The 21,790-nt window shown below is 39.3% G+C and overlaps 1 protein-coding gene across 1 annotated transcript in view; it reads left to right on the top strand.

Annotated features, from left to right (window-relative positions):
- TULP3 (TUB like protein 3) overlaps window positions 1–21,790 on the top strand; it is a 69,823-nt gene that overhangs the window by 28,471 nt on the left and 19,562 nt on the right. The window contains exons 2-4 of the mRNA XM_004438761.3: window positions 9,273–9,324; window positions 18,924–19,083; window positions 19,784–19,960. Of these exons, the coding sequence (XP_004438818.2) occupies window positions 9,273–9,324; window positions 18,924–19,083; window positions 19,784–19,960 (389 nt within the window). The remainder of the gene's footprint in view (window positions 1–9,272; window positions 9,325–18,923; window positions 19,084–19,783; window positions 19,961–21,790) is intronic.

The raw sequence follows: 21,790 nt of genomic DNA, 5'->3' as shown, positions 1-21,790 counted from the left end.
TCTCAAATACTTCAGAGAAGTCAAGCAGGAATGAAGAATGAAAACAAGCTATTATTTTTGGCAATTAGAAAGTCTTTGGCAGGGCCGGCCCCGTGGCTTGGCGGTTAAGTGCGCGCGCTCCGCTGCTGGCGGCCTGGGTTCGGATCCCGGGCGAGCACCGACGCACCGCTTCTCCGGCCATGCTGAGGCCGCGTCCCACATACAGCAACTAGAATGGATGTGCAACTATGACATACAACTATCTACTGGGGCTTTGGGGGAAAAATAAATAAATAAAATCTTTAAAAAAAAAAAAAAAAGAAAGTCTTTGGTGCCTATCTTGAATGTTTCAGGAGGATGATAAGGGCATAAAGCCAGTTTGCAATGAGTTGAGAAGTGAATCGTAGTTAAAATGGTGGCAGTGAGTGTTGATTATCCTTAAGTTATTTAATGATGATGGAAAGTGGAGATAGATTCATAGCTTTATAGATAGATAAGGTCTTGGAAGATATCTTTTTAAGAATGGTTGTGAGCTGAGAAAAGAAGCTACTAGAGATAGAGAGGCTGAAGATACAGGAACAATATTCATTGTAATTTTGGGGAGAGGGGCCAGGATCAACGCACCAGTGTCAGAGTTCACTTTCTGGAAGAGGAATATCTTTCCCTTTGATAGGAAGAGAGGGGGAGAGTGTGTGTTTTTATGAGTGAGGTCAGGGGGGGACGAACATTTGCTTCTCAAATTGCCCACCTTACTTCAGGAGAGCTGTGTATTCCCCTCTTTGCAGAGAGGAATAACAGAGTGGCTAAAACCTAATTCGCATTACATGTTTCATTCTCCAATTTACATGCTTATTTATTTTGCATGTTTCTGTGGCAGCCCTGATCTTAGATCATCTCTATTTCTGAATATTTATAAAAGGTCTGAAGTATGTGGATGGGAGCACATTTAATATATTTTTGATGTTGGAGATTTTTCATTATTATAGTTTGCAAAATTTTAAAATATATAGTCTGCATAGGTTTATCATTAAATTAACACTCATGCTGTAGTTGGAAGTGGATTATGAATTATTTACTTGATCAACTCCATTTATATGTAAGTTTTAAAAATAGCTTTATTGAAATATAATTGACGTACATCAAACTTTGCATTTAAACTGTACGTGTTGATATATGTATACACCTGTGAAACCATCACTGTAGTCAAGATAATGAACATACTCCAAAAGTTTCCTTCTGCCCTTTTGTAATCCATCTCTCCTCCTCACCTTCAGATACCCACTGATCTGGTTTTTGTCACTATTGATTGCTTTGTATTTTCTAGAACTTTATATAAATGTAATCTTACAGTATGTTTTCTTTTTTTGTACTTAGCAGAATGATGTTTAGATTCATCCATTTTGTTATGTATATCAGTAAGTTTTTTCCTTTCTATTGCTGGATAGTATACTACATAAAATTTGTTTGTCCATTCACCTGCTGATGGACATTTGGGTTGTTTTCAGTTTTTGGCTATTACAGATAAAGCTGCTATGGACATTCATATATAGGAGTTTTTGTGGTCATATGCTTTCATTTCTCAGGTAAATATCTAGGAGTGGAGTGGCTGGATCGAATGGTAGGTATATGTTTGACATTTTAAAGAAATTGACTGTTTTCCAGAGTGGTTGTACATTTTACATACGACTGCGGTTTACTAGCAGTGTGCGAGTTGCTCTGTTATATCCTCACCATTGTTTGGTATGGTCAGTTGTAGGGGAGGAAGAAATACTCATCTACCCTCTAGGTTCTTTTGGCTGGTCTAAGAATTAAATTGACATGAGGCAGAATAACAGGAGAAAATCAAACAAATTTAATAACAGGTATACATGGGAGAAACCCAGGAAAACTGAATAACTTGCTAAAATGGCTGAAGTCACCACCTTGAATACCATCTTCAGCTAAAGACAGAGGAGGTTGTTGGGGTAGTGGTTTTGGAATTCAGAGGGGAGGAAGGCAGTTCACATGGAGATGGAAAAGCAAATGTTTGGTGAACAGATGTTTGCCATGCCTTGCAAAGACAATATGATATAGGGAGGACTTTGAATCAAATGGGCCTTGCTAGGTTCCTTCCTGTCTATCACACACAGTTTATATTATACTATAGTTGTCTTTTGGTATTAGCTTCTTCCTGGAACAGGCCTTCTACCTTAAATTCTTTTAGGCAGTTAGGAAGGAGGTCAGAGTTTTAAAAGTCTTTTGTTTTCAAGCCAAAGAGACACATTTTGGGGTGGTAAATTTTGATCCCCCACAATATCATCTTTCTAATAATTCTTTGTCACACATAGTACATTTATTTCTGATAGGTTGGGTTGAACCAAATTTTTGTAAATTGTATTTATTTTAACTTCATGCAGGCAGCTAATTACTGACGATTTACAATTATGAATTCTTTGAACTAGAATGAATAAATTACCTTCTAAGTTGTCCTCTTTATCAATCCACCTTGGCATTTATTGCATTTATTTAATAAAGTAGGCTAAGCCTACCCTTCTCTTTTGTTTCTAACTACAACTAATTTCTGAGACTGAAAAGTATCATTGGTGATACTGTGAAGCAATATTATAGTCAGTAAAGGAAGTGTTCACTCAGGTTACTATTGGAGAAGCCATGGGCTGCTCACAGCCTTCATTTTTGCAAGTCTTATCCTGCTGCGTTCCTGGCAAGGGTGGTGTTTACTCCCTCTAGGACCACAGAAGGAGCCCGTTTAGCCTCCTGTATCATTGGCCAAATTGCAGCTAAGTGGTGATTGCAGCATCTTTATTATCTGGCACAGTGTAGGAGGCAGCAAGAAGCATTCCCTGACTGTACAGCAGCAATGGATTTTGTGTTACTGGCAGCTGGAAAAATTTATTCTTTTTTTGCAGGCTGAGAGAACTTGACAGGAATGTCGAGAGTGTAAATCATCATAGAATCAAGCAGTCACTCCTATATTATTAAATGCTTCAAACTATTTGGCAGCATGGTCTGTAGGTACAGCCCTAGACTAGCAATAGAATGAGTAATGTTTTCAAGTAGGCACTAAGTTTCTCAGATATTTGGTCTTAGGCAAATTTCTCTAGTTTCATACCGTCTACCTTCCTTAGAAATACTGTGTGTGTAGTTTTGCTGCTAGATTAAAGGGCATGTGGATTGTTAAGTGTACTCAGTCCTTGACTGTGAAGTCGACATTTAATAAAATGTCTTTTTTCTTTTTTTTCCTCTTCTTATTTTGAAAAAATTTAAGTATACTGGAAAGTTGCAAGAAAAGTACCATTGATAACCTTTGCCCTTCACCTAGATTCATTGCTTATTAACATTTTATTTGTTTAGTATCTCACTTTAAAAAATCTTTTTAATCAGATTTACTGAAAAGTTGTAAAAGTATAAGAGAATTCCTGTATGCCCTTCACCAAGCTGTCCTTAATGTTAGTATTGTTGTTAACTGTAGTACTGTTTGTCAAAACCAGAAAATTCATAATGATTTGGTACCATTAACCAATCCACAGGCCTTATTTGAATTTTGCCAGTTTTCCCACTAATGTCCCTTTTCTAGTCCAGGATCCAAATCTGGGATCTTATAGTGTATTTAGTTCTCGTGTCTCTTTAGTCTTCTCCAGCCTGCTAGTTGCTCAGTCTTTCTTTGCCTTTCCTGACCGTGATACTTTTGAAGAGTACTGGGCAGTTATTTTGTAGAATGTTCCTCACTTTGGGTTTTTCTGGTGTTTCCTCATGTTTAAAATAAGATTATGCATTTTTAGCAAGAATACCACAGACATGATGCTGTGCCCTTCTCAGTGCATTATATCAGGAGGAATGTGATGTTGCTGTGTCTAATTACTGGTGGTGATATTAATTTTAATTACTTTATTAAGGTGCTATCTCCCAGGTTTCTCTACTATAAAGTTACTGTTTTTCCCTTTGTAATCAGTAATTATCTTGTGGGCAGATACTTTGAGATTATGCAAATAACCTGTTTCTCATCATACTTTCACCTGCTAATTTTAGAATCCATTGATGCTTCTTGCTTCTGCAACAATTATTACTGTGGTATATGCCTAATGGTGATTTTCTATTTCCATCATTCCTTTTGTCTTTATTGATTGGATTTTTTTCTGTAAGGAAGAGCTGTCCCTTCTCCCACATTTATTCATTCGTTTTTCATTCATATCATTATGGACTCATGGATACTCAGAGAAGTGTGGCTCCTCCATACTTACTACCCTGTTCCGGTTCCCTCATTATCTCTACCCATTCCCACTCAGAAGGGCATGCTCCTACATGACCACAATACTATTATCACATGTGTGACACTTCACATTAATATAATAGTTTTGTCCAATGTGCAGTTCATGGTCACATATTCTCAGAGCACCCCTAATAGTCTTTACTGTGTGTATGTTTTGGTCCGGAATTCAAGGATTATATGTTATGTTTGGTTGCCAGAAATCTCTTAAATCTCTTCTGTCTTGCAGAATTTCGGGTTTATTTCCTCCTGAGTAGATTTAGGTTAAACGTTGTTGGCAGGAATATTACATACATTACATTGTGTTCTTCTCAGTACCTCACATCATGGGATGCCCAATAACATAGTTGCTGTACCCCATCACTCCGTTAAGGGGTTGTCTGCCAGGTTTCATCATCATCAGTTACCTTTTCCTCTTTGTAGTTAATATAATCTGTGGGGAGATACTTGAGATTGTGTTGAATATCCCAGTGGTTATAGCATCCATGGATGTTTCTTGCAAGACTCAATTATTAATATGGTGGTTATAAAATGGTGATATTCTACTTCTGTCATTCATTCTATACTTACTAGTTGGCATTAATCTGTAAAGAAGATCTTTGTTGTGCCCTTTATTTATTTACTTATTTAGAATGAGTATAGACTCATGGATTCTTTTTTTTTTTGTTTTATTGAGATATAATTCATATACCATATAATTCACTCATTTGAAGTATACACACCTCCATGGTTATTAGTATATTCACAGATATGTGCAACTATCACCACAGTTGATTTTAGGACATTTTTATCACCTCAAAATCTACCCCATACCCTTTAGCTATCATCCCCCAACTCCCATTCCCCCCAACTCTAAACAATTACTAATCTACTTTCTGTCTCTATAAGTTTGTCTATTCTGGACTTTTATAAACATTGAATCATATAATATGTGGTCTTTTGTGACAGGCTTCTTTCACCTATCATAATGTTTCAAGATTCTCCCATGTTTCAATACTTATTTTGTGGCGATTGTATAAATAGACCAGATGTTGTTTATCCATTCATCAATTGATGGACATTTGGGTTGTTTCTGCCTTTTGGCTGTTGTGAATAATGCTTCCATAAAAATTTGTATACACACAACAATGTAAATATACTTAACTGTACACTTAAAAATAATTAAGATGTTAAATTTTATATGTGTTTTTTACCACAATAAAAAAAATTTGTAGAATGTACAGTAGATAATTATATAGCCATTTAATATTATATTTAAAAAACCTTTATAATAACATGAAAAGATGCTTATGGTATAATCTTAAGTTAAAATGATGCAAAAATCATAAATATTATTTCAAATATATAAATATAAATTTATAGAAATATTTGGAAAGATGTTTGCTGCAGTTAGTAGTGGTCATCTCAAGATTGCAGGATTATGAAAAGACCATTTCTTTTCTTTATACATTTTTACAAAATTTACAAAATAGGTATGCATTATTCTTAGAATCAATATAGAAACACATTAGAAAGAAAAAAATAATCCATACAAAAAGGGTTTGGCACCAGCAATCTTCTTGTAACACATATACTATTTCAAAAATTCTTTCTGTTAAAGAAATAATATGCTATAAAGAAAAAAAATGTATACAAGTTTTTGTGTGGGTGTGTATTTTTTCATTTCTCTTGGATATATTCTTAGGAGTGGAATTTCTGGGTCATATGGTGACTTTATGTTTAATGATTTGAAGAACTGCCAGCCTGTTTTCCAAAGTGTCTGCACCATTTTACATTCCCACCAGCAGTGTATGAGGATTCTGATTTCTCCATATCCTCGCCAACACTTGTTATTATGTCTTTTTTATTAATAGCCATCCTAGTGAGTATGAAGTGATATCTCATTGTGGTTTTGATTTACATTTCCCTGATGACTAATGATGTCCAGAATCTTTTTATGTGCTTATTGGCCATTTGTGTATCTACTTTGGAGAAATGTGTATTTAGGTCTTTTGCACATTTGAAAAAATTGGTTGTTTGTCTTTTGGTTGTTGAGTTTTAAGAGTTCGTTCTATATTCTGAATACTAGACCCTTATCAGCTATATGATTTGCAAATATTTTCTCACATTCTGTGGGCTGTCTTTTCATTTTCTTGATAATGTCCTTTGGTGACGAAAGTTTTTAACTTTGATGAAGTCTAATTTATCTGTCGTTTGTTGCTCATGCTTTTGGTGTCATATCTAAGAATTGATTGCCTAATCCAATGTCATGAAGATTTACTCTTGTGTTTTCTTCTTTTTTTTTTTTTTTTTTTAAAGATTTTATTTATTTTATTTTTTCCCCCCAAAGCCCCAGTAGATAGTTGTATGTCATAGCTGCACATCCTTCTAGTTGTTGTATGTGGGACTCGGCCTCAGGATGGACGGAGAAGTGGTGCCTCGATGCGCACCCGGGATCCGAACCCAGGCCACCAGCATTGCAGCGCGCGTACTTAACCACCAAGCCACAGGGCCGGCCCTTGTGTTTTCTTCTAAAGAAGAGTTTTATAGTTTTAGCTCTTACGTTTAGGTCTTTGATCCATTTTGAGTTAATTTTTGTGTATGATGTGAGATAGAGGTCCAACTTCATTCTTTTGTATGTGGATATCTAGTTGTCTGGCACCACTTGCTGAAGAGACTATTCTTTCCTCATTGAATGGTCTTGGCACCCTTGTCAAAAATCGATTGGCCATAGATCTATGTGTCTGCTCTGACTTTTGAGATATTCATTTTCTTTTTCTTTATTATCATTTTGTTCTATGTGTGTATTCTGTTTGCAATCTAATTGATCATTTTTTTAACTTTATATAAAAGGAAGCTTAATAAATGTTTTGTATGTTTCCTCTTTTGTTTAGCATTATGTTTAGAGTCAATTCATGGATTTGTGGTGGGGTGAAGTTCATTCATTTTCATTGATGTATAACATTCTGTTGTATTTTATTATTCATTTTGACTATTGATAGATACTTGTGTTGTTTTCAGTGTGTATATAGGAGTTGATGAATAGACATGTCATTTTAGCAGACTTTTGCCAAATATTTGTTAGGTGAATAAGTGATAAAGAAATTTGGAAAACTTTTTGGTATCCATAAACAAAGATGGGTAGGTAGGACACATTCTCAGAAAATTCTTTGTTTGTACCCTGCAGTGGTAAAGCGTTGTGGGTATCTTCAATTTAGACTTTGGCTGGAAAGCAGTTCAAGAGAATGGTGTTCTGTGGGCATTATCATGTGCCACGCTTGAGTGATAGATCTGTGTTTTTCCAAGATGTATGTCTAGCATTTTCCCTGTTTGTGCCAAGTAAATAGGAAATTTCCTATGAGAAAAAAGGGAGGAAAAATAGTAATTCCATTTCTTTTACTCTATAGGAATTTTTTTCTGTTTTGTATAGATTTACTAACCAGGCTTGGTTAGGCTTGTATTCAACAACTTCGTTTGAAATGAAGGAAAGAGAATATTAAAGGAGAAAATGCAAATTTAGTAAAATCACATTTCAGTTTGGACTGGAAATTCTAGTTCAGATTTAACATAAGTTTATAAAATATCTTTATTATTTCTGCTGAATTAAAACTAGAGCTCAGAGAAAGTATAGCTTTTGATGTATAGGAGGTATCTAAATGTTATAATTATATAGCGTCTTTTTAGTGCCTCTCTGTTCAGGTCAAAATGTGTTGATTATACCCTGTTTATTAAATTGTCTGTTCAGCTTGCCCAGGCTTGATGAAAGGAATTAAGTTGTGTCAAGATGGGGCATTGAAGACACACCTGGTTTCTTCTCTGTTGAGGCCTTAAGAGAAATGTTTGAGAACTTTAGTTGTGTGTCAGAATTTAGCATTATTGAGGAGGTTTTAGCATTTTGGGGTGGGGGCGGATAGAATGATTTTTTTCCATGCCTAGAGGGTTTTGCAATTCTGGTTTAGTGATTAGGGCAGAATGAGTTGGAGGATAAGCAGATTAAGAGCAGTAGCTGTTGAAAATGCTAGTCCCTAACAGTAAATTTTTTTACACTTATGCTTTCCTATATAATGTTCATAATATTTTTGTCTTAGTTGTTTTATGTAGAACTTTTTCAAATTGATACTAATATATATCCACTGAATACTAATAATATTCTAGTACTGTATACTGTTGGGGAAGAGGGAGAATCCCCCTCCACCCTTTCCCTTAAGGTTCTTATGTCTGGCCAAATAATTAAAAGACAGGTTAGCAGGAGAAAATAATACCAAGTTTAATAATATGTATACATGGGAGAAACCAGGGAAACTGAGTTTCTCAACAAATGGCGAAGGTTTTCACCTTATATAGCATATTCAGGTAGACAAAGGAGGATGTTGGGGGTGGGGGAGGAGACAGCTATGGGGGATTAACAGAAAGCATAGTAATCAAGGGTATGTAGATTTAAGTCCTCTCCTTCCCTCCTGATAAGAGTTTCCAGAGATAAGATCATCACCCCCCCCTTCCCAGTACACAGAGGGAGATACCTTTACAAATGTAAATTTGTGGTAAACAGAATTTTGTTAAGAATGGGTTTAGCGGGGACCCTGCCAGTCTGTCCATACCCAGAGTTAAATTCCTTTAGGCAATTAGTGGAGGAGGTCAAATATCTGTCAGAGAAAATAATCAAGGTAAAGAGATATATTTCAGGGTGGCCAGTTTTGATCTCCCACAATACATAAAGCTAGGATTTAAAAATACGTGAATGAGGATTAAAAACATTAAGTAAGGGCCGGCCTCGTGGCTTAGCGGTTAAGTGCGCGCGCTCCGCTGCTGGCGGCCCGGGTTCGGATCCCGGGCGCGCACCGACGCACCGCTTCCCTGGCCATGCTGAGGCCGCGTCCCACATACAGCAACTGGAAGGATGTGCAGCTATGACATACAACTACCTACTGGGGCTTTGGGGAGAAAAAGGAGGAGGATTGGCAGTGGATGTTGGCTCAGGGCTGATCTTCCTCACAAAAAAAAAAAAAGGATTTTCTCTTTACATGCTTTCTTTTCATTTTTTTAAAAACAGTGCCTTTGAAGATGAGACCATGAAGCTTCGACAGCTGAAACTAGATAATCAGGTGAGCAGTCTCCTCTTTTGAAATAAGTGGGCAGCTGTACTGACCATGATACTGATGGTCTGGACTCTGAAGTCTTGGCATGGCCATGGAAAGAAGACTGGAAAGAAGGAGGCTCTGCTGTTACTCACTCAGTGGTGTCTGTAGTTAGTGTTTGCTGAACCACGGCCCTGGGCTACCGCAAGACCAAAGTGCTTTTAGGACATCAGCAATAAAACTGGCCTTGGATTTATAATCACTGAAAATTCCTTGGCACCTTTCCTAAGAATTAGAAGAATGTTAACATTGTATTTCTATGTAGTAATTTGGTCCTGCTGCCTTAAATACCTCTCTACACTGTAGTTTCATTGAACTACAAGATTTTTTCTTATCCTAAAATGCAGATTTGAACATGCTGCTTTGCTAATTAAAAACCTCCATTGCCTACAGAATAATTTTCTTCAGAGCTCTGGTCCCAATTTTCAGTTACACATTTTTTTGTGTGTTTTTTTGGCAATGATTGATATATATGATTGTTTCTCCACTAGGCTAAGCTCCATGAGAACAGGAACTGAGTCTATTTATGACGACCATTATATCAGAAGTTCCCAGCATAGGGCTGGGCACATAATCCTTCATTAAATATTGGAAGGAAGGAAGGAATAAAGGAACAGTTTTGTGTTGTTATATGCTGTGATATCATGATTAGTCAGTTTAGAACCTATACTCAACATATATTGCTTTCATATTTGCTTTTTCATATGAATGTTTTCTAATGCAGGAAATTCTATAGCTCTAGTCTACCTATGTAGAACCATTAGCAATCAGAGTGTCTAGACTCCATAGGTGACTAAAAATACCTCTCAAGTTGTGTCTTGCTTCTTTATGTTACTGTTGGAATTAATAACGGGACTTCTAGCATAATAAATTCCTTTAAAGGTGGAATCATTAAAATTTGGGAAAGGCAGGACACCGCCGGACAAGGCGGAGGACTGGGGCCGCGCCGCCCGGGAGCAGCACAAGCATGCGCTCAAGTGCACCGGCCCAGCAGGCCACCTTCCCAGTCCTTCGTGGCGATGGCGCTTCCGTGGGTACTGTCATCGGGTTCCCCTGCCCCTCAGGCCGCAGGATGGTGGGGTCTGGCCTCCTCACCTGTGCCTGGAAGGGGAGCGTGGCCCCGTGGTCTTCAGGCATCCGCTGTGTGCAAGCCCATGCCGCCCTCGGAGGCCTTGGGATTCACGGGGGCGGTGATGGCCTCCGCCGTCAGCTGCGCCATCGTCCTGCCCCTGTCCGGGCCTCCTCTCGTGCTCCTCTCAAAGTCCTGCAGAGGATGGAGCCCGGCGCTCCGGCAGGCGCCCCGCTGTGGCTCTAGCCGCCTCGCTCGGCCTCCGCTGTGGCTCTAGCCGCCTCGCTCGGCCTCGTTCGGCCTCGGGGTCCGGAACAACCACCACAGCGCGGCTGCGAGTCCGGCGCCGCCGGCCGGGCCTGTGACCTGCACAGCTCCGCCACACTCTGCGGGGACACCAGGGGGCTGGCCGGCGTGGACAAGGGCCCTGGGCCTGGGCCCGGGGCGCTGAGCCCCAGCTGACCCGGGCTCAGTCCATGACCAGGGCAGACCGTGCGTGCCTCCAGCCGCTGGCATGCCTGGACAGCCGGCCCTCACACTAGGAGGGCCAGGCCCACCCCACCGGCCGGTCACCTGCGTCTGCACGTGTGTACAGCTCGGGATGGGTCAGTGAAATGCACTGTCGGGCTTGGGGGTGCCTCAGGGCGCGCCGACACCGAAGCTTGGGGACCCAGCGAGTGACCTGACCTGGTGGAGCCAGGCTGTGCTAGATAGGCTGCCTTGAAACCGCTGCTGGGGTTAATATACCGCCGCAGCCTCCTTCCAACCCGCTTCCTTTAAAGAGACGGGGAACATTTTCAGCAAATCTAGTTTTGCAGAACGGAGTAGGAAAATGGCAACAAACTTCTCAGCAGTTACAGATGGCTGCCTCGTGTCTTCCTCCCAGGGCGTCCTGCCTGTAAGCAGAGACCCAGCTGAGGTTCTGCATCCAGTATCTGAAGTTGTCCGTGAGGGATGTAAAATAAACAATTCTTTCTAATACTGAATAAATAAATAAAATAAAACTAGGAAAGAAACTAATCTTCCTGGGATCATGGGGAAAATTCTGATTATATATTTATTTTCCCTTCCCCTAAAGATCAGAATAATTGGAATGAGCCCTTTATTTTCTACTCTCCATTGCCTAGCAAACTCTATTTAGGGAGAAATGCCCACAGAATTTTAGATCACTGTTTGATTTATATTTATAAAGCTAATTGGTACATCCCTTGCTAACATTAAATGAAATCTATGATCATCTACCAAGTAATAAGTTTTTGAATTTTGTATATAGATATATTTTCTGGATTTTTTTTAAAAGATGGCTCAAACATTTTGTAATTTTTATTCTTTTCAGCGAGAATGCTGCATGTCGTATGTATGTGGTATAAATGTTGGGATTTCGTAAGCCTTTTTATAGCACAGATTTTTACAATCATGTTGTTATGTAGGTAATAAAAGCACTTGGTAAGAATTTAAATAATACAAAAAAGACATTTGATGAAAAATCTCTTCCCCTCTGCTTGGCTCAGTTCTTTACCAGAGGCTGTCACTGACTTCTTTTTTTTTTTTTTTCTTTGTGAGGAGATCAGCCCTGTGCTAACATCTGCCAATCCTCTTTTTTTGCTGAGGAAGACTGGCCCTGGGCTAACACATGTGCCCATCTTCCTCCACTTTATATGGGTCGCCGCCACAGCATGGCCTGCCAAGCAGTGTGTCAGTATGCGCCCAGGATCCGAACTGGCGAACCCCGGGCCACCGCAGCAGAGCGCACACACTTAACTGCTTGCGCCACCGGACCGGCCCCTATCACTGACTTCTAATGTATCCTTCCAGAGATAGTCAGTGAATATGAAGACATAAAATTTTATAGGAATTTTTTTTAATTTGAAAAAAATCCCTTTGGACTTGAGTATAAGTTTTGGTGTTAACTATGAGAATACCAACTATGAGAATACCGTTAGAGCCCTGAAATGCTGCCTTGTGCATAAGAAGGAGGTTACTCAGCAGGGGGTAAGGGAGTTTCTGCAAATGCAAGCTGAGCATTCAAGTGGCCTCTAACAAGAAAGGCAGCACCACATAATGAATAACATATTGGGCTGGGAATCAGAAGACTTTGGTTCCAGTTCTAGCCCTGCCATGAATTAGCTGTGTGATTTTAGGTAAGATCTTCAAACTCTGTGGTCCCCAGTTATTTCATCTGTAAAGTGAGATCAGATTGGATAAAATAATAGAATGTTGGAAAGGATCTTAGAGTATGGAAGTTAGAGCTGAGATGGAGGTATTGAGGAAAGCTAGGCAGTTGCTGCTCAGTCTGGGCCTGCTAGGCTGGCCATATCTGGGTGGGAGGCTCATAGTCCAGGGTATGCCAGCCCACCTGAAGGGTCAGTGCGCTCCCATCAATGACAGTGGCTTCCTCTGACAGATTGTCAGTGGACGTGGGAGAGGCTGGGGAACCTCACTCTTCCCACCCCTGCCTGAGGTGTATAGTAGATTAACCTCTTAGGAATTCTGCAATGGGAATGCCCCCATGGTTGAGAGTCACTGGTCATGAGCTTTGTAGGATGAGAGATAGTTTGCTAAGAGCAACCAAAGTTAATCAGTCTCCTGAGGATTGGTTCATACTAACCAGTATCATAAGAGATGAATCTAAATCAGAGGGTTAATTTATTAATTTCTAATGAACTATATACCAGAATCAGCTGATCATCATGTTTCCATTAGAAAAGTCTGTTTGCAATCAGAAAGTGGCTTGGTAAGTTTGAAATCAGAGCAAGTAGAATTTGTAAAATGTGCTTTATGGGAACTGTCATTGTGTGATGGTATAATTAATACACCTCTACAAAAGGGATATACCTGCCAACGGAATGGGATACGTGAGTGTCTGGCCAGGACACTCTGCCTTGGATAGTACTAGAGCCACCAGGTAAATCTTGCTCTTTAGTCCTACGTTACCTTATTTCCACATAGGCCATTTCCCTTCTTTTAATTCATTCTTTCATCATCCAGGTTGTAGTATTATTGATTAGATTAGTTTCTTTCATATCTATCCTGTTTTCCTGATAGTATAATCTCAGAATTTAATGTTTAAAAATCCTCGATTTTCAGATAATTTACACATGGCTATTTTTGTCCTATATAGATTTTTGAAAAGCTTTATTGAGAAATAATTCTCATACTATAAATATATACCCAGTTACAGTATATAAATGATTTTTAGATCTTATATAAATGGAATCATACAATATGTAGTCTTTTGTGTCTGGCTTCTTTGACTTAGCAAAAGGTTCATCCATGTTGTAACATATATCAGTACTTCATTCTTTTTTTTTTGGTGAGAACGATTGGCCGTGAACTAACAGCTGTTGCCAATCTCCCTCTTTTTGCTTGAGGATGATTGTCCCTGAGCTAACATCTGTGCTAGTCTTCCTCTATTTTGTATGTGGGTTGCTGCCACAGCATGGCTTGATGAGTGGTGCGTAGGTCCATGCCCGGAATCTGAACCCACGAACCCCGGGCCACCGAAGCGGAGCACACGAACTTAACCACTATGCCACTGGGCTGGCCCCTTCCTTCCTTTTTATTGTTGAGTGATGTTCCATTTTGTGGATATACCACATTTTGTTTATCCATTCATGAGCTAATGGACGTTTGGGGTATTTCTACTTTTGGCTATTACGAATGATGCTGCTCTGAACATTTGTGTACAAGTTTTTGTGTAGACATATTTTCATTTCTCTTGGGTAATATAGCTAAGTATAGGTATACCAAGGTATACCTACTATACCTTGGGTAATAGGAGTGGAATTGCTGAGTCATATAACTCTGTGTTTAACGTTTTAAGGAACTGCCAGACTGTTTTCCAAAGTCACTGAACCATTTTATATTCCCACCAGCAATGTATGAGGCTTCCAGTTTCTCCACATCCTTCTCAACAGTTATTCTTGTCTGTCTTTGATTATAGCCATTTTAGTGGGTATGGAGTGGTATCTCATTGTAGTCTTGATTTGCTTTTCCCTAATGACTAATGATGTTGAGCATTTTTTCTAACGTACTTAGTGGCTATTTGTATGTCCTTTTTGGAGAAATTCTATCCAAATCCTTTGCCCATTTTGAAATTGGTTTATTGTCTTTTTTTTTTTAAGATTTTTTTATTTATTTATTTTCCCCCCAAAGCCCCAGTAGATAGTTGTGTGTCATAGCTGCACATCCTTCTAGTTGCTGTATGTGGGACACGGCCTCAGCATGGCCGGAGAAGCGGTGCGTCCGTGCGCACCCGGGATCTGAACCCGAGCCGCCAGCAGCGGAGCGCGCGCACTTAACCGCTAAGCCACGGGACCGGCCCGGTTTATTGTCTTTTTATTGTTGAGTTGTAAGAGTTCTTTATATAGTCTAGATCCAAGTTCCTTATCAAAAATATTATTTATAAATATTTTCTCCAATTCTTTGGATTGTCTTTTTACTTTTTTTTTGCTGAGGAAGATTTGCCCTGAGCTGACACCTGTTGCCAATCTTCCACTTTTTGCTTGAGGAAGATTTGCCCTGAGCTAACATCTGTGCCAGTCTTCCTCTATTTTGTATGTGGGTCCCTGCCATAGCTTGGCCACTGACAAAAGGTGTAGGTCTGCCCTGGGAACTGAACCTGGGCCGCCAAAGTGCAGCATGGCCAACTTAACCACTAGGCCGTGGAGCCAGCCCTCTTTACATTCTTGATGGTGTCATTTTTAGCACAAACAGAAAATTTTTAATTTATTTTTAATTTAATTTATCAATTTTTTTCTTTTACTTGTACTTTTGGTATCATATCTAAGAAACCATTGCCTACCCAAGGTTACAAAGACTTGCTCCTATGTTTTCTTCTCAGAGTTCTACACTTTCTATTATCTGTTTTGAGTTAATTTTTATATATGGTGTGAGATGGGGGTCCAACTTCATTCTTTTGCATGTGGATATCCAGTTGTCCCAGTGTCATTTATTGAAAAACTATTCTTTCCCATCGAGTATATTTTGCTTTTATTTTTACTGGTATCACTAGAGTACTAATATTTTTAGGGTATGTGGATGCCTTTGCTGGCTACAGAATGTAAAGATTTTTAGGCTCTGTCAGTGATGTTACTCAGGCATGGATGCACAGTAGGTAGAGAACATTTATGCCATCTAGTGGACAATGGATTAAAGTACAGCATAATCCCTTTGGGTTGGGTTGCTCATCTATTTGTACATACCCTTCTGAGAGAGGCAGTTATTAGTGCATTGAAATGATGTTTTAAAAAGTCTTCTAAAACTTTTAGTCTTATTTTCCTATGAGCTCACTTTGTGTGCCAGGAAGGTTAGTTATTTCTAGCCAAACTGATAGACCTCAGGCAACATTCTGATCTTGCTCTTTGTACCTTGTGGTCAGCCAGTCTATTCCGAGACTGTCGTAATGTAACTAGCCCATCATCTCTAGGGAGTCCTTGGAAAATTGACAATCAGTGAAACCAAGGTACTATTAATTTGAGGCTTGCCTGAGCTTGATTATTTTATTGGATAAAGCCCTTTAATGGAAAATTTCCCCCCATTCAGACTCCTTTTTTTCCTCATTTATTTTGGCATCACCATTCAATTGCCCCCAGGGAATGACAGTTGGACATACCACCAGATTCTGGAGAAGATGGATTCTTTGAGTTACTGTTCAATTTCCAAGGGAATTGGGAAATTTAAATTTATGTGACACTTATGAAGGCAGCATATTTTAATTGCATTTAGGGCATCGAACATTCACCTTTGGCTGTCTTCCTGACTCCCCTGACCTTCCCTGACATTGTAAGGAGTCCTTTTGTATATGCAGCCACCCTTAAAGCACTCCTGGCTTTTCAGGGAAGGTAAACCGTGAATGAAATATGAGTTGGCATTCTTACATTGAAACTCAATTAGCACCCCTCTTCTCCCCCATCTCAACACGGGAGGGTGATTAGAGTGCTAAATCAGGTGACAGTTTTCACCAAGATGGCAATTTGCCTGTATGTAGATATTTTATGATTTTTTTCTTATTTACAAACTTGGACAATAGTGGGATATAGTCAATGCTGTCATGTAGTAGCTGTGGTTCTGAAGTATTGTGGTGTTTCTTAAGTTGTTGATCTAAATGAGTTTGACTGGTGTTGAAGTTGATAGAGAAAGGCTTCACCAGATACCTTGATAGAATCACTGTGGCCAAGAGTGTCTGCCCTTTACAAGTCTAAGAACTTGGTTTTGTCAGTGAAGCTAGATGTACCCAGGTCCTTTGGCACAAACTCACGACAGTCAGTTATTAATTTATTAATTACTTTATTAATTAATAATTTATATTTAATTAATATATTATATTATAATATATAAATAATAACTTTATTATTAATTTATTAATACAATTTATTAATTTACAATGAGAACTCTTAACTTCTTCAATGTGCGTTCATCTCTACTGTTCATGATTCTCTGTTCCTGGGAATGTGATGCCTAAGCAGTTAAATTGAAAATTAGAAGGCTGATTGGTAAGCAAGGAATCAGAAATGAAATTACATAGTCCCCAGGGATATTTCATCAAAGTGGTGGGGAAGCCTTGTATAGTTTCCTGTTCTCAAAGAGGGTATGCTCTCCCAGTAAATAGAATTCTCTTGTCTACCAGATTCAGTATTTTTCTTTCTTGGACTGGCTGGATCAACTCTGTCAAATTCTAGCTCCTTGGCCTCCTCTTTCTCGATCACAAGCAGAATACTCCTCTATAGAATATTTTTTTCTTTACATGTTAATAAAATGGATTAGCTGTAGCTTGTGTTTTTGTTTCACAGTTAAGAGACTGTATGTGACTAAATAGCTGTGGCCACATTGATAAGATGCGGCAGTTTCTCATGTCTTTATACTTCATATTTATCATCTCTTTAGGCAGGTTACTTATCCATTATATAAGACTTCTTAGTTGCTAGAAGAACCGTATCAGCATGTTCAATGGGGAGGACCTCATTACAGCCTCCTATGTATTTAGTGTTCCTGGTACATTAAGGTTCATCTGTTCATATTAATTTATGAATCTGAAAATAATCTCAAAAGCCCCAATTATTCCTTCCCAACCTGCTCTAAGCTCTCTATTGATTCTTGATGGTATAGTCCATTTTGGCATATTATCTTAGCTCCCCAGTCTTTTTTCCTTATATACAAAGTTGGGTAAAAAAGAATAGTTCTATTTCTTCTGTGTCTTCTGGATTAATCTGCAAGCTTTCATCAGCCCAGTTCAGGAAGAACACACTTCCTTTCCTACTGATAGTCTCACCCCCTTGGAGTAACTCTTCTTCCTAGTGGCACTTTGTGCGTGTGTGTGTGTGTGTGAGAGAGGAAGATCAGCCCTGAGCTAACATCCATGGCAATCCTCCTCTTTTTGCTGGGGAAGACCGGCCCTGAGCTAACATCTGTGCCCATCTTCCTCCACTTTATATGGGATGCCGCCACAGCATGGCCTGACAAGTGGTGCATCGGTGCGTGCCTGGGATCTGAACCCGGGCTGCCAGCAGCGGAGCGCACGCACTTAACCGCTACACCACGGGGCCGGCCCCTAGTGGCACTTTTTAAAAGCAGTATCAATGAAAAAAAAAAACAGATGGCTTTTTGCCTAAGAAGAAACAATAAAGTAGGTTATAATATCTTTGCTTTTAAATCATGACTTAATTTTTTAGCTTGAGGCTTGGCACTCTCCTATTCTGAGATATCCCAGATCCATTATAATTTCTGTGTATTATAAAGTCTTACTTGTCAAAGCCTGAGAATAGTATATGTGCTCGTAGTACCTTCCTTTCCATCTCATTGGATTGTTTCTTATAGTCTCTGATGCTTTTTTCCTGACTTTTCTTGCCACCATACTCTTTATCTTGCTTTTATCCTTGGAGTTGATTGCTTTCTATTTGAATGTTCCAACTGCCGTTTTTTTTCCTTCTTACCCTTCGCCCTAATTTGTTTGATTTCTAATTATGTAAAAATGAGCAAGAAAGCAAAATTTATTGCTCTTTAGCTGATTAAAACATGAAAATAATTTGGGGTTTAGAGAATAGTGAGTTTTACTTTTTTCTTCCAATTACAAAAGTTAGAAAATATAGAAAACTAGATAAAGGAAAGTAATTATCCATATTCTAGTACCCAAAGAAATCAGCATTGCTGTGTTCCTTCGTCTTTTCCCCTATGCGTATGTGTTTATATATTTTAAACTTGTGATCATGCTTTGATAATAATATGATAATTGCTATATATATTTTAAGTAGACTTGGCTCATGGCCTCAGCTTGGCCAGAAATGAATTTGTATCAGTTTAAATAGATCTTTATAGGTGTTCAGTAAATATTTATTAAATGAAATGAATGAATTCTTGCTCCTCTCTTTGCCTCAATCTTCCCCTTTCTTAAGTGAGAAAAATTAATTTACAAGCGATTTTGTGAGTGAAAAACTAAATGTTCAACGTAGCTAGGTCTTGTCATAACTCTCCTGGCTATAATATCACAATTGTTTCCTAGAGAGCACTGCTGGAGAAGAAGCAGAGAAAAAAGCGGCTTGAGCCACTCATGGTGCAGCCAAATCCAGAAGCCAGGCTACGTCGGTCAAAGCCAAGAGGTAGTGAGGAGCAAACTCCTTTGGTGGAACGTCCTACCCCACACAACGATGTCATCCTACATGGTGTGTATTTAGACAGCATCTCTTCCTGCTGGGGTACAGTTTTCACAAACCTGGAGAAGGCAGGATTCTCAGATGAACCAAAGGAACAACATTAGCATCATTACTAGGTAGCTTCCTAAATCTTTATAATCACATTCTGGGTCTTTGAGTTGGAATAAAAGCAATGATCTAATCAGTGGAAGATACTTTCAAGTTCATGTCCATCCCAGATTTGTTGTTTTCAATGCCAAATTGATTAATCCAAAATGGCCTATTTGAGGAGCTTACAGTCTTGATTGTTACATCATGGCAGAGTCAACCCTGAAGCCAGGAGTAGGTAGAGAGCATCCATTCTTCCAATAGATAGGACTCAGAGGATCATCTGAGATAGTGAGGGGAAGAAGAATAGGATTACGAACCTCCAAATCAAGCTGCCTGAGCTATTGCCTTGGACAGGATCTGAACTTTGAAGGACCTACTTCGTAGTCATGCTCTCATTCTTAAGTTTCTAAAGCACAAATCAAGTACATTCAAGTAAGAGAGCATGTTAATAAAGTGAACACTGGTCCTGAATTACTCTCAACAACTGTCCTCGTGGATGTTAGGGAAGGAGGAGAAGTGACATGGTTTGGTGGCTCTTAATTCTGATCACATACACCAAAACCACCCAGCTAAATAGTGGATAATACTTTCCTCTTGTCTCTTTTCTTTTGGCCCCTAGGCATTGATGGTCCAGCTGCCTTCCTGAAGCCAGATGCTCAAGATTTGGAAACCAAACTTCATGTTCTCTCAGTAGGTTCTTCAGCTGTGGAAGAGGGCACTGAAGGAAGTGTTGATGGGGAGAGTACTTTGGATACTGCTTCCAAGCCGGATCTTCAGGAGATTCTCCAAAAACATGGTGAGGATTAGCAATGATTTTAAGACAATTGTCTTAGTCATTTGTAATCTTTTACTTTACTTTCTTTCATTGTTGGTTAGCGATCAAGATGACTCAAAATTGATGATAATGTGGCTTAGGGCTTTACATAGGTGATATTAGGCATTTTTGACATCTGAGATTGGTCATTGTCAACAATAGTAGTGTTTATCCTATTACTTGAGAAAATTAGGTAATTAAATCAAGTGTAAAATATCAGCAGCATTAGCTACTATATATAACTATTTCTTTCTTTTTGAAATTTTAGTTTTAGTTCCCACCCTCTTCCTTTGACAGAGTTGCCACTCCACACTCCTACTCGTGTCCATTTCACAGTTTATATTGATCTAGTGATAAGGGGAAGGATAAATAGCCAGCTTAATAGAAACACAGATTGGATCAAAACATACTTAAGCTAATACTTTTTCCACTAAGAGCCTACTTGCTGCCAGTTGGAGTTATCATTTCCATAAATGTTCCTGTACATTTCAGAGGTCCCTTATAGTCTTCCTTCTTTCTTAGAAAAATAATTTTATAGTGAGAAGGAATTAAATGTCCCCTTTTCGGATTAGAAGACTGAAGCCCAATACTGAATAAATATTTATATGTGGTGCCTATTTTATAATAGGTAGGCATTGCTAGGTCTTGGGATATATGGATCAGGAGAATCTGGCTCAGAATGATAGAATAGATGTACATTCACATATTCATCCATTTAGAAAATATATATTGAGTATATACTATATATCAGGCATTGTTCTAGCACTTAAGATACAGTAGTAAGCAAGGTGCCTGCCCTCTGGGGCATTTATTCTTTTATTTTATTTTATTTATTTATTTTTTTGTGAGGAAGATCAGCCCTGAGCTAACATCTATGCTAATCCTCCTCTTTTTGCTGAGGAAGACCGGCTCTGAGCTAACATCTATTGCCAATCCTCCTCCTTTTTTTTTCCCCAAAGCCCCAGTAGATAGTTGCACATCCTTCTAGTTGCTGTATGTGGGACGCGGCCTCAGCATGGCCAGCGAAGCAGTGCATCGGTGTGCGCCCAGGATCCGAACCCAGGCTGCCAGTAGCAGAGCACGTGAACTTAACCGCTAAGCCACGGGGCCAGCCCTGAGGCATTTATTCTAATTGAGGCTTCATGCACTTAAATAGCCAAGAGAGCACCAAGAAGGACACCTAACACAGAGGTGAAGATTTGGAAAGCTTCCCAGAGAAAGTGATGTCTAAGCTGGAGCCTGATGCAGGAAGAGGAGCTGGCCAGTTCACAATGGCTGGAGCTCAGAGTGTGGGGTGATATGGTGGGAAGGGGAGTGTAGAGAGATGAGCCTGGAGAGGTAAGTGGGCTCTGATTATTTAGGACATTATAGGCCATATTAGGAATTTAGACTTTATCTGAAGAGTAATAGGAACCTATGAGGGATTTTAAGCTGAGGAATGATATATCATCAGTTTTGGGCTGTAGAAAAAGTACTCTGCACTATAAAGAAGGAATTGGAGTGGGGCAGGTCTGGAAACAGGAAAACTAGTTAGGAGACGGTTTGGCTGATGGCCTGACCTAGAGTTATAACGTGGTGTATAATGCACAGGTGTCATCTGTGGAAGCAATTGGAGACTGACGTTTTGAATGTCTCTTGTGTGTCAGGTACTTGATATACATTATCTCAATTAATATTTGTAACAATACTTTGAGGGGTTTATACATATTAGTCTCTCTATTTGGCATAAAAGAAAATTGGTTCTCGGGGCCGGCCCCGTGGTGTAGTGGTTAAGTTCGGTGCACTCTGCTTCAGTGACCTGGGTTCGCGGGT

Source organism: Ceratotherium simum, chromosome 17 (genome assembly GCF_057802395.1).
Source record: "Ceratotherium simum simum isolate JZ-2026a chromosome 17, ASM5780239v1, whole genome shotgun sequence".
NCBI lineage: Eukaryota > Metazoa > Chordata > Mammalia > Perissodactyla > Rhinocerotidae > Ceratotherium > Ceratotherium simum.
This window is presented reverse-complemented; position numbering and strand designations above follow the sequence as displayed.